This window comes from Leucopleurus acutus (assembly GCF_964270905.1).
Source record: "Leucopleurus acutus genome assembly, chromosome: 16".
NCBI classification, from domain to species: Eukaryota; Metazoa; Chordata; class Mammalia; order Artiodactyla; family Delphinidae; genus Leucopleurus; species Leucopleurus acutus.
Genome location: NC_139158.1, coordinates 58,668,570 through 58,681,062, shown reverse-complemented (window position 1 = coordinate 58,681,062; position 12,493 = coordinate 58,668,570). Strand labels below are relative to the sequence as shown.

General features: G+C 43.0%; 1 protein-coding gene across 1 annotated transcript in view; it reads left to right on the top strand.

Annotated features, from left to right (window-relative positions):
- Positions 1–1,237: 1,237 nt before the first annotated feature.
- The window catches only part of TMC2 (transmembrane channel like 2), a gene marked incomplete at both ends in the record, with an annotated part of 81,696 nt that continues 70,440 nt past the window's right edge, over positions 1,238–12,493 (top strand). Inside the window, 2 exons of the mRNA XM_082857810.1 lie at positions 1,238–1,271; positions 1,843–1,890. Of these exons, the coding sequence (XP_082713936.1) occupies positions 1,238–1,271; positions 1,843–1,890 (82 nt within the window). The remainder of the gene's footprint in view (positions 1,272–1,842; positions 1,891–12,493) is intronic.

The following is a 12,493-nucleotide window of genomic DNA, read 5'->3' as shown; positions in this document are numbered from 1 at the left end:
ACAGAAATATATATAAGTCAGATATATGATATCGCTTATATGTGGAATCTAAAAAACACAACAAATGTGAATATAACAGAAAAAGAAACAGACTCACAGATATAGAGAACAAATTAGTGGTTACCAGTGTGGAGCGGGAAGTGGGGAGGGGCAATATAAGGGTAGGAGATTAAGCAGTACAAACTACTGTATATAAAATGAGCTACAAGGAAATATTGTACAACACAGGGAATATAGCCAATATTTTACAATAACTGTAAGTGGAGCATAACCTTTAAAATTGTGAATCAGTGTATTGTGCACCTGTAACATATAATATTGTACATCAACTATATTTCAATTAAAAAAAGAAAAGAAAATGTCCGTGACTCCTACTGGGGACAAAATCACACATTTTTTGAGGGAAATGCTAAATTTCAGTTAAAGGCTAGGAAACATGAAGACGTAATGTTTTCCCCCATTCCTGTTCACAGACCCACAAAATTCCATTCATGACGCTCAGAGTGCCAGGGAACCCAGGTTAAGAACAGGGGATGCTGAGGGCTGTGATTACCTTTCAGACCGTTCCTCTGAAAGCCTGGTCATGGTTTTCAATGCAGCCAAATCTGCCTTTTCTGAAACCAGGCAGCAGTGGGAAGAGCTGGCGAGTGAGCAGGTATAGTGGGAGCAGGAACAGTTCATCAAAGTGGGCTCAGGACTCCTGTATCAGGATTCAGACCAGGACTCATGTGAATGCCCAGTGGTAGCCCTGGGAATCTGTATTTTAAATAGAAGCCCTGATGATAACTTTCACAAACATCCTAGAATTTCCCTGGTGCCTGTCCCAACCAGTGACTCAAGATAGAAGGAAAAAACCCTGGGATGATCCTCACACCTCCCCTGGCTGGAGTGCAAGTGGCAGCATTGCCGGGACATGAGCCAGCAGCTTCTGGCCCCTCCAGGGCCCCTCCATGTGTAAGTGATGCCTGAAACGTGAGGCCACACCGCCCCTTTGCCGGGAAACCTGAGCGGAGGAGTGTGCAGCTGGATTGAAGGGCTGGGAACTCACCGCCTCCTGCCCTGTCTCTCTCCCAAACTTCACCCGCCTCCACATTCAATCTCAAACAAGCCAAGGAGCACTGGCTGCCAGGAAAGGAGGCCGGCCACCATGAGGGCCTCAAAACACCCTGGGCCGACGGTGTGCGTGGATGAGCGAGCCTTGTGAGCCAGCCTGGGCGCCAAGCGAGCCCTGCAGACCATGAGCTGCCAGCTAAAGGGCCTTGGGGAGGAAGGTGAGTTTATCCTCATCTCTGCCCACTCCCAGGTTTCCTGGGCAGCAGGGGATGGGGAAGCAGACAGCGCCTTTGAGGCACAGGGACACAGGTTCGAGTGCAGGGCCTGCCGCTTGCTGGCTGAGCAGCCTCAGTCTGGTTATCCAAGCTCTCCCTGCCTCATCTATGAAATGAAGGCAGCCATGGCCCCGTTGCAGGGCTGTTGGGGGGATTAAAAACGACCTGTCCTGTGCCTGCGTTAACACTGAGCGACAGAAGCCATCAGAGCCCGCGGGGCTCTTTCAGCCGCCCCTGTCTTGGTTAGAGCCACCTTTCCTTAGCAATCCCTTCCACAGATTTCTCTGTCTATCTGTCTGTCTGGGGTTGTGGAGATATTCTGACCTCATGATTTTCCAGGGTGTCAAAGAAATGTCAGGACTGGGAACTCTGGAGCTTGTTGAGTTAGATAGCTGGAGCCTGGTTCCCTCTGAGGTGCTGTAAACCCTCTGAGGGTCCCCACAGTGAGATGGGGCAGTGCAGGGAAGGGGACTTTCCAGAGGTCAGTGGGTCATCCCTGTTGTATCTCTTACAGGAGGAGGTGGCGCGAGGGGGCGGGCGAAGAGCAGCTCTCCCGGCACAGGTGAGATGGGGTGAGGTGTCCTGGGGAGCCCCAAGGCCCAGCCAGCCACCAGCCTTCTCTTCCATGCTCCTGCTTCCCTCCCTCCCTCCCTTTCACCGTAAGGAGCCTCCCAATAACTGGGGAGAAGGCTGGGTGCTGCTCGGCCACAGGAGTCAGGGGAGAGGCCCAGAGTTAGTGACGCTGAGCTGAGCCTCAGGGAGCAGTGAACACTCACCAGCCTGGGAGGCCGGGCCTCCGTCCCAGGCAGCTGCTAGGAGGGGGAGTCAGAGCTCACACGCAGGCCGCCTGACTGCAGAGGGCACACCCTTACCCTCCACAAAATACCAGCAGTGGTGGGTCACCTCCGCATCGGGAATGCAGACGCAGCTCCTCTGTGAGCCAGTGAAGGCTTCACCTGGAGGGGGCGACCTGCTCCACAAGGAGCTGAAGAGCCAGCAGAAGTAACGGGGGAAGACTCTCCACTGCCAGGAGGGCAGGAGCCACATGAACGGGTCGGGCATCTTGCACTTCAGGTCAGGAGACATGTGGTTATGGTGCCCTTCTCTCCTCCTCGCATCCCAGGCAGGGCCCTGCTTATAGGTGAGGAAGCAGAATCTCAGGAGGTGATGGACTTCTTGGTGGGGGTGGGGGTGCTGGGAGAGATCCTCTTACCTCATTCTGAGAGGGGCTAGTCCTGGCCCCATGCTGGCACACGGTACGTGGAGGAGCTGGCCCCAGGATCCATCCCATCTGCCTCCTGTGCCCGGCCCTTCCTCTTGCACCTACTGCTCCCCCACTGCCAGGGTCCTGAGCCCTTGGTGAAGCAGCTCCGTGATGCAGGGGGTGGGGGGGCACCCAAGAGCGAGATGTGCAGGGGAGCCAGGGCTCTTGGGCAGGCGGGAGGAGCCATGGAGGCACCACTGACATCTCAACACTCCTTCCTAAGCCCAGAGCTGCCCCATGGCCCTCCTCCCCACCCCACCTGCCTCTGCATCCAGTCCTCACATCTCTCCAGAGTCTTGGGAGTGAGTGTGAGAAAGTGCACGGTGCTCAGTGGGGCTGGACCTGTCCTCAAGGAGGGTCAGCTCCCTTGATGACACTGTGTGTAAGATGCTCGGGTCTGGTCCTCCACATTCCATTTCCCTGCTGTCTTCCAGTTGCTGTCCCGTCTGCACCCATCCTGACTCCCCCTCCGCCACCCCTGAAGGGGTGGGCCTTGTGGGGGTCACCTGTGGGCGAATGGTCCTTGAGCAGGACTGAAATGGAAAGTTATTTTGCCAAAAACACATACCTTTTTCTACTGAAATATGCCACGTACACACCCCTCCCCACCCTTGCCATCTTCTCTTCTGCATAGAAAAGAGGAAGTGATTCAAAATTTTAACTTCACGGACCCAAATGGTCAAGGGATGCAGTGAAGTTCAATAATGGGAATCTGTTAAATGAACTGGAACACAATTACATAAAGATTTCCATTTTAAATCTCCTGTGGAGTCACCTCTGAGGGACCTAAATCCTATACCTTCAGCTTATGTTCTACAAGAAGGAAAAAAATGTCTGAGAATACAAAGTTTGTTTCTCAAAATAATTACAATTTTTTATTCTATTAGTTGAAAAGGAGGATCAGAATTCTCCCTCCTCTTGTATCATTTAGTGAACATACTTAACTGTTAAGAGTTGGAGGGTGAGCCAGACCCACTGTGTCTTCCAGCTTCTCTATTTTCCTTTCAGCCTATTTTTTGCTCTGAATTTTCTGACTTGAGTCAGGTGGATAAACGTGAGGAAGCCTTTAAGTGTAAACGAGTGCATTCGGGGCTTGGAAGTCTTCCTAATGTGACAGCTGCCTTCCTAGCTCCTAAATTATGCATTACGTGGAGTCTATTGAAAACTGACTATGAAAGAAAAACTAAAAAAGCAGCTTGCTTTCTGTGTAAAAGAGGTTGGGGAAGATTGAAAGACAAATTCTGGCTTGCTTTCCACATTCCACATGAATTCCATTCAGCTGGGAAATGAGATTACAACAGGAATTACAGCTTGGAAAAAATATGTAAACCACCAAGTTACATCTACGGTGCTTGGAAGAATGCCTGGTACAGTTCATTACCAAAGAGAAAACTGTTTCTTAGCTGACTGAGGATACACAGTTCAGAAGAGGATACAAACGTATATTGACTTTCTTACTCAGTCTTGTCAAGCAATATGGAACTGGTCTTTGATGACCATGAGACCCTTCTCCTTAATCCCTTGCCCACCCTCTCTGTTCCTCTGCCCTCTCTGAGAGCCTAGCTCAGTTCTAGAGCTCTTCCCTGGGATCACAGCTGTGGTGGCACACACTTTTTCACACTTGCTCCCATGTCTTTGGAGGAAGTAGATTTGTTTCTGGCCAAAGCCTTTCAGACCATGGGAAAGAGCATCTGTAGGACAAACCCATCTTTCATGGCTAATACTGAACAGCTTCTTAACTTGGATGAGTTACTATCACACTTAAATAATTTGTTGTTACATTGTCTTACCAAAACACTCTTCCCATAGAAGGTGAGAAGGAGAAGACATTACGGTAGGAGCAGGTGAAGAAAACCTACCCTGCCACACATGAGATCACCTGTCTTTGAGTCTGTAACTAGCACTCAGTACTTTTCAGTGTACTTACACCAGGTGTCTCATCAGACCCTGCAGTCATTGCAGCAATTGGAAACCAAGTTCCAAAGACATGGAGATTGTTAATGGTGGAGTCAGACCCTTGCTTGATGCCTCTTCTTGCCTTCACAACAAGTGAAGCAACCACAGCAAACATGCTCATGGGGTCTGCCCCACAGTGACTGGGAACCACTGTTCCCACCCTCAACAGCCTCTTCAATGCTGCTAGCATCATCCTTTGATGCAGATCACATCCGGTCGATGCTCCAGTATTACACTCTCTCCCTCCAGATTTCCCCCGGCTCCCCAAGGGTATGCACTGCTCTCTGGGCAACTTCCTCTCTCCATGCTCCCTGCCCCAGCACCAACCATACCCGAGACTCAACTCTGCCCTGGTCACCCATGCCCCAGACCTCTTGGCATTTTCACTGGAGTCCTTCAAGCCCCCGTTTACTTTGCCCAGAATCCCCCCACCTCACTATCACCACTACCCCTCTCTATCTCAATCCCTTTCTTCTCTTGTCAAACTCATGTTCATCCTTTAAGACTCAGAGGAAACATCAGTTCTTCGTGAAGCATTTCCAACCATCCCAACCATAATTCATCACTCTCCCTCTGTAGTTCCAAGATCTTTTTTTCTTTAGTCCACCTTTCATTCCTTCTTTAAAAAAAAAAATACGTTTATCTAAGTTATTGTCAAGAGCTGGCTCCCTAAATATCACCAACAGGCCTGTTGATAAGACAAAGCCGATTTATTGCTTACAGCAAGCAAAGTCTTGACAATATCTCAGAGAGGGGAAGGTAAGTCAGAATTTATTAAGAAATGAACGTTTGATTTAGGATAGGACTTCCAAAGTGACAGCTTGATTAGGATTGGGTAAGAATCACAATATAACAATCCACAATAAACAGCAAGGCCAGGATTTTGAAGCAAAGCATTGAAAAAAATCTTAGGAAGCAAATTAGAGTCTGTTATGCTTTCCACTGCAGAGCTGATGGGTCTTTGGGAAAATTCTGTAATGAGCAATCAAGCCATTTGCTGGTCAGGAGTTTCCTGGAAAAATAAAGTCATGCTAACGAAGATAGAGGCATAGCACAACATCATCTTCATATAGACACTAATGTGTAGTTGGGCTTCTCCATGTCCAGGCTGAATGTGGGGAAATGGCTTCAGTTCTCAGTTTGTCTTTCTGGTCATTCTTCATCCTGAGCTGAAGGACTGACCATCAATATCTGAGAGTATCAATTCAGATCTTCACTGCTGTTTGAGGTGTCATAATTGCATGTCAATTGTCTGCTGAAAAGTTGTTCTGCTGGTGGTCCTTTCAACCTGTGTATCAGGTTTTCCAGTTCTTTTTGAGGGATGACCCTTTGCTGGATCATTTGACGCACAGCAGCTGTGTAATAGAATTCAAAACTCTGGAGATCACACATCTGAACACGGGAATGCAGAAAAATACTAAGAGGATTATGACCAGAGTTTATATAGCCCACTTTTCAGCCAGGAGCCAAGAGTGCCCAGACTGAACAAGAACACAGATCTCATGCCCAAACTGATGTGTCCACAGAACTACATATGGGGTCATTAGACATATAACCCAGATTTATGATATCTTCATTTACTACCTGGATCTTTTTAGTAATGTTAAAGATCTCTGAGAGGTCTGCAGGAATGTGAGTACAATATTCTTCCCCTGAAACAGCTCATATTACCCTTGAGAGGTCAATACTATATCTAAAGCAGCTCTGTTCTAACCTCTAAGGAGATATATTCTACGGCCTTCGTGGCATTGCCTGAGTCCTGCTGCTTTTTTCTCTCAATCATAAGGTTCACCCTACTATCTGGGCCTCTTGTAAAGTATAAAATGAAGAGTACTGAGGAGAGAAGAAAGAAATCCAGAATTCCCCTAGAGTAGTTAGGGTTTCAGTTCTGGAATCAGGGCCAGTTTTTCTCCTTTTTCACTGAAACTATCAGCTGATCTCTTTTTCTTAGAGGACAAACCAATGGGCCAAAATGGAGCCTGGGTAATGTCAAAGGCAATCTTGAGAGTCAGTATTAGTATACCAACGTAATAAGGTCCTGTCCAATTTGTGGGTAGTAGCCAGCAGGTTTCTGTGCCAGATTCAATACCAGTCATTGAGGGCCACCCAGTGACCTGGTTTTGGCCAACTGATTTCTTACAAGGAACTGGGACCAAGGGAAGCTGGTTGGCTCCCAAGGCTCCTTTTCGCCAGTTCATGGGTGAATTGTAGCTGGGAATTAGTCATTCCAAGGAGTGATTAAGGATGCAAACAGCAATATTAGAAACAGGGATTATAAGTAACACAGTTAAAAGTAGCCTTAAGTGAGTGAGAGGATAGAAGATAGGTAAAAGAATAGAAAACAGAGGAATACAGATCGTAAACTAACAATCTGTGGTCTTGTTCTGTGGATCTTGGGCTCAGCTGTATACATCCGAAGGCTGTCTGCTTCAGGGTGGCTCCTAAGAACCCTCAGCCTGAGGTCACCATTAGGGAGAATCTTCCAGTAATTTGAGGATGGTTTATGTCTCTTTAGTTGAAGGACATGAATTCAAGAACCAACCTGCTTAAGCATTTCACTGCTTTGCTAGTTGTTAACAGTACCTGACAGAGTCCTTCCAGTCAGGGTTCTGAGACAGTCCTTTGATGAAGACAAAAACTCTGGCCTACAGCTGAGGTTTCAAGGAAGCTTTGGGGTAAAACAAATAGTATCTGTAGGTAACAGGAACTTCAAATGGCTGTGGTTAACTTATTACTGATAGCTGTCAAAAGTGAAATATTTCATGACGGTAATGAAATTGACAAGGAAATTTAGTTGTTTCTGTAGCACACAAAACAAACACAATTAAGGCAATCTAAAAGTTTTGAACAGAATGTCTATAATAGTTAAGCATGTCTTTATAGACAATGAACATTATATCAGATTTATAAAGATGGTTAAACAGATAAAGATATCTTGAGGTATAAAACAATTTTAAAAAGACATATACATAATATACCAAAATATACTAAGCATGTAAGAAAAATATATCAAGACTATATCAAGTAAAGAGATTCGGTAGATCTGGAGTAGGTCCTAAGTATGCATATGTTAATAAAACTCCATAGGTAAGTTTGATGTTCGTCTCCAGTTGAACAGCACTGGCCTTAAAAATGCTAGATTCAAATTTTAAAAGATTGTTATCAAATAAACATTTTAAATGATAACTGAATTATGACTGATAATTATAGCGTTGCCTAACATGAGAAAATCATCATCAGGACTCTGATAAATAGAAACCAATCCTGGCAGCAAAGGCATTGAAAAATCTCTAGGAGCAAGCCCATAGAGCATACAATTGCTGAAATATTTAACATTTGACCTATACCAGTTTAACCTAGAAAAGGCTAAGCATCTCTTCTGATTTGACACCACTTCCCATGAAACTCCAACAGTAACATATCAAATAACCCTAACTGCTTCTGGCACCTTTCTTTTTTAAGAGATGGAAAAACAAATCTTTGTGACTTCCCAGGGCCCTCTAGGAAATCACAAAGAAAGTTTTAGATACAAAAGATATTCTGAAAGTTATTTTACTTCATTTTACACTTACGAGTCAATCTTAGAAACAAAAATGAAATCAAAATTTTTCAGATTCAATGGGAATTCCCTGGCGATCCAGTGGTTAGGACTTGGCGCTTTCACTGTGGTGGCCTGGGTTCAATCCCTGGTTGGGGAACTGAGATCCAGCAAGCCATGCAGCACGGCCAAAAAAAAAAAAAAGCTTTCAGATTTGAACACAAGATAGGATCATGGATGCCTTAGAAACAATATTTGGCTACTCATTTGAAAGTGACAAAAAAAACTTTGAAAAATATACTTAGAGGGTAACATGATCACCTACCAAGAACCTTAGCACTTCATAAGTGAGGGAGCTTTGTTTTCCTAAATAATCAAAGCCATAATAAAGCCAACACAAAGAATTATTGTGGGAAGACTCAGAATCTTTGCTATATAGTCAGATAAAGGATGGGGGGGTGCTTTATATCGTAAATGAAGGCAACTAACAGTAAACTAGAAAAATAAATAGAAACAAGCCCATCAAAACTGAGCAGATTTTGTTAGGATTTTAACAGGTTTCATAGCTTCTCAGACTCATTATTTACTCACCTATAATCCAAGGCTAGTAAAATTCCCTTTCCATGAACCTTCTGCTATTTTCTATATCCATTCAGGTTTTGTCCTTCACCATGCTCCATTCACTCTGCAACAGCCTGTCATTTCATTTTAGGGCAAACCTATTCCTTCTCCCTTAACAAAAACACATTTTTTACTTTGCATACAAAGTTGTGCCTTTCTGTCAAGACTAATCATAGTAGAGTCTCACTGAATTATAAGCGTTAACTGAAGGAACTTCTATCTCACAGAATAAGCTGGGAAGATGGATAATTGTCAGCTGTCACACATCAGCATTTTAGACTAGCAGAACTCATGAGTACACATAACACAACTTTCTGCAAACAAACACAACCCACACATAATTTTTCAAAGGGACAGAAATGTACATGTTCATTTACAGACGCAAAGATATTACTTCTAGGTAGCATATTTTTTAAAAAGAAGCAAAAGGATACAAACTTAAAATCTTGCTTAGTAATCAATGTTTCAGAATTTCATCTTACTTAGAAATGATCTAGGCATCCAATGAATACCATTAACTCAATTTAGTATCAGTCCAAAGTTTCAAGATACCTATAAATCTTGGAAATTAATCTTGCAGCTGGAATACTATAAAACATAAATCTATTGAAATCAAATGTTCAGAATGATGAATCAATTTAATTAAGCACAAATTTATGTATTTCATAATCTTAAACTTTAAGTAGAAGTATCACTAGCATATTTAATCAATGAACCTATATAAGTTTAGGATACCTAAGTAGAATAAAAGTATAATCTTGTGTTGTATTTAATGCTGAAAAATCAAAGAAGGCATGTTTCTTTTTATTAAACCAGACATAATAAACTAGTTCATTTGCCAAATTTTTACCAAATTTCTACGATTTTTTGGAATATTTAATTTATATAAACACATTGATATCTTATAAACAAATCAAATGAGCTCCTTTAATCTTTAGAGAAACTTCTCCTTTAGATGTCCCTTGGAGCATCTCATTGATCAATGATTTCATTTTTTAATAGATTTTATCTTTTAGAATAACTTTAGATTTACAGGAAAATTGCACAGAATATACAGAGTTCCCATATATAATCTTCCTTCCTCCTCTCACCCCAGCTTTCCCTATTATTAACATCTTGCATTAGTGTGTTATATTTGTTACAATTGATGAACCAATATTGATGCATTATTATCAACTAAAGTCTACAGTTTACGTTAGGGTTCACTCCTTGTGTTGTACATTCTATGGGTTTTTTTCCTTTTTTTTAAATTGAAGTATAAAAAAATCTATGGGTTTTAACAAATCCACCGTTACAGTATCATACAGAATGATGTGCCTTAAAAATGTCCCTCCTCTTTCCCCTGCCCTCCTGGCAACCACTGATCTTTTATCATCGCCATAGTTTTCCCTTTTCCAGAATGTCATATGGTTGCAATCATACAGTATGTAGCCTTTTCAATCTGTCTTCTTTCAGTTAGGAATATGATAGGAATATGAATTGAAGGTTCCTCCATGTTTTTGTGGGTTTTCTTGGCCGCGCTGCATTGCATGCGGGACAGATCCCCCACCAGGGACCAAACCCACGCCCCCTGGAGTGGAAGCGTGGAGTCTTAACCACTGGACCGCCAGGGAGGTCTCAGTTCCGCCACGTTTTTTCATGGCTTGATAACTCATTTCATTTTAACACTGAGTAATATTCCACTGTCTGTATGTATCACAGTTTGTTTATGCAGTCACCCATTGAAGGATATCTTGGTTGCTTCCAATTTTTGGCAAATATAAAGCTGATATAAACATTTTTAGGTATTTTGTGTGGACCTAAGTTTTCAATTCATTTGGGTAAACATCTAGGAGTACAATTGCTGCATCATAGGGTAAACCTACGTTGAGCATTTTAAGAAACTGCCAAACTGTCTTCCAAAGTGGCTGTACCATTTTGTATTCCTATTAGAAATAAATGATAGTTGTGGCCGTTCTACATCCTCACCAGCAATTGGTGCTGTTAGTCTACTGAATTTTAGTCATTCTGGTAGCTGTGTAGTAGTATCTTCTTGTTTTAATTTGCAGTTCCCTGATGACATGTGATAACATTTTTTTCATATGCTTATCTCCCATCTGTATATTTTCTTTGGTTAAGTATCTGTTCAGGTATTTTGTCCACTTTTTTTATTGAGTTTTTCTTACTGTTGAGTTTTAATAGTTCTTTGTATATTTGTGTACAAATTCTTTGTTGAATATGTGTTTTACAAATATTTTCTTCCAGCATATGGCTTGTATTTTCATTTTCTTCTTAACAGTGTCTTTTTTTTTTTTTTTTTTTTTTGCAGTACGCGGGCTTCTCACTGCTGTGGCCTCTCCTGTTGCGGAGCACAGGCTCCGGACGCGCATGCTCAGCGGCCATGGCTCACGGGCCCAGCCGCTCCGCGGCATGTGGGATCTTCCCAGACCGGGGCACGAACCCGTGTCCCCTGCATCGGCAGGTGGACTCTCAACCACTGTGCCACCAGGGAAGCCCCTTAACAGTGTCTTTTGCAGAGCAGAACTTTTAAATTTTAATAAAGTCCAACTTATCAAATTTTTCTTTCACAGATCATGCTTTAGGTGTTTTATCTAAAAAGTCTTTCAAAACTCAAGATCACTTAGATTTTCTCTTATGTTACCTACTAGGAGTTTTATAGTTTTGCATTTTGCATTTAGATCTATGATTCATTTTGAGTTTATTTTTGTGAAAGGTATAAGGTCTGTGTCTAGATTTTTTTTTCTTGACATATGATGTGATGTTCAGTTGTTCCAGTACCATTTTGGGAATTGCCTTTCCTCCTTTGTCAAAGATCAGTTGGCTATATTTGTGTGAGTCTATTCCTGGGCTCTCTATTCTGGTCCATTGATCTATTGTCTATTCTTTCACTGATATCACACTGCCTTGTTACTGTAGCTTTACAGTAAGTCTTGAAGTTGGGTAGTATCAGTCCTTCAACCTTGTTCTTCTCTTATGTAGGCTATTCTGGATCTTTTGCTATTCCATATAAACTTTAGAATAAATGTATCAAAATTCACAAAATGACTCATTGATATTTTGATTGGGACTGTGTTGAATCTATTGATGAAATTGGGAAGAGCTGACATCTCAGTAATATTGAGGCTTCTTATCCATGAACATAAAATAGCTCTCCATTTATTCAGATATTTGATTTCTTTCATCAGAGTTTTGTAGTTTTCCTCATATAGACCTTATATAGTTTGTTAGATTTATACCTAAGTTTTCATTTTTTGGTACTAATATAAATGATGTTTTGTTTTTAATTTCAATTCCAATTTTCTCATTGCTGGTATATAGGACTTTGGCACATTAAATTCTTTTTTTAAAGCAGCAATAAATATTTATCATCACATACAGTTTCTGTGGGTCAGAAATCTGAGGATGGTTAGTGATGTGGTTCTGACCCCCTGATCTCTCAAGAGGGAGTGGGTGAGATTGTGGCTGGAGCTGCAGTCTCATCTGAAGGCTTGGCTAGGGCTGGAGTATCTGCTCCAGTCACATGGCTGTTGGCAAGATGATGCTGGCCAATGGCAGGAGGCCTCAGTTCCTCCCCACATCGACGTCCTCCTAGAGTTGTTTGAGCATTCTCACAACATGGTGGCCGGCTTCCCTCAGAGCAAATGAGCCGGTTGCTTGGGGGTTCCTCCCATCTTCCTGGGCATCAAGGTCCCCCACCAGCGTCCAGCAGGCACCCTAGTTGTGGGGAGATGCAAACTCCACGTCTTCCCACACAGCCATCTTGACTCGCCCCCGCACCACCCGCCC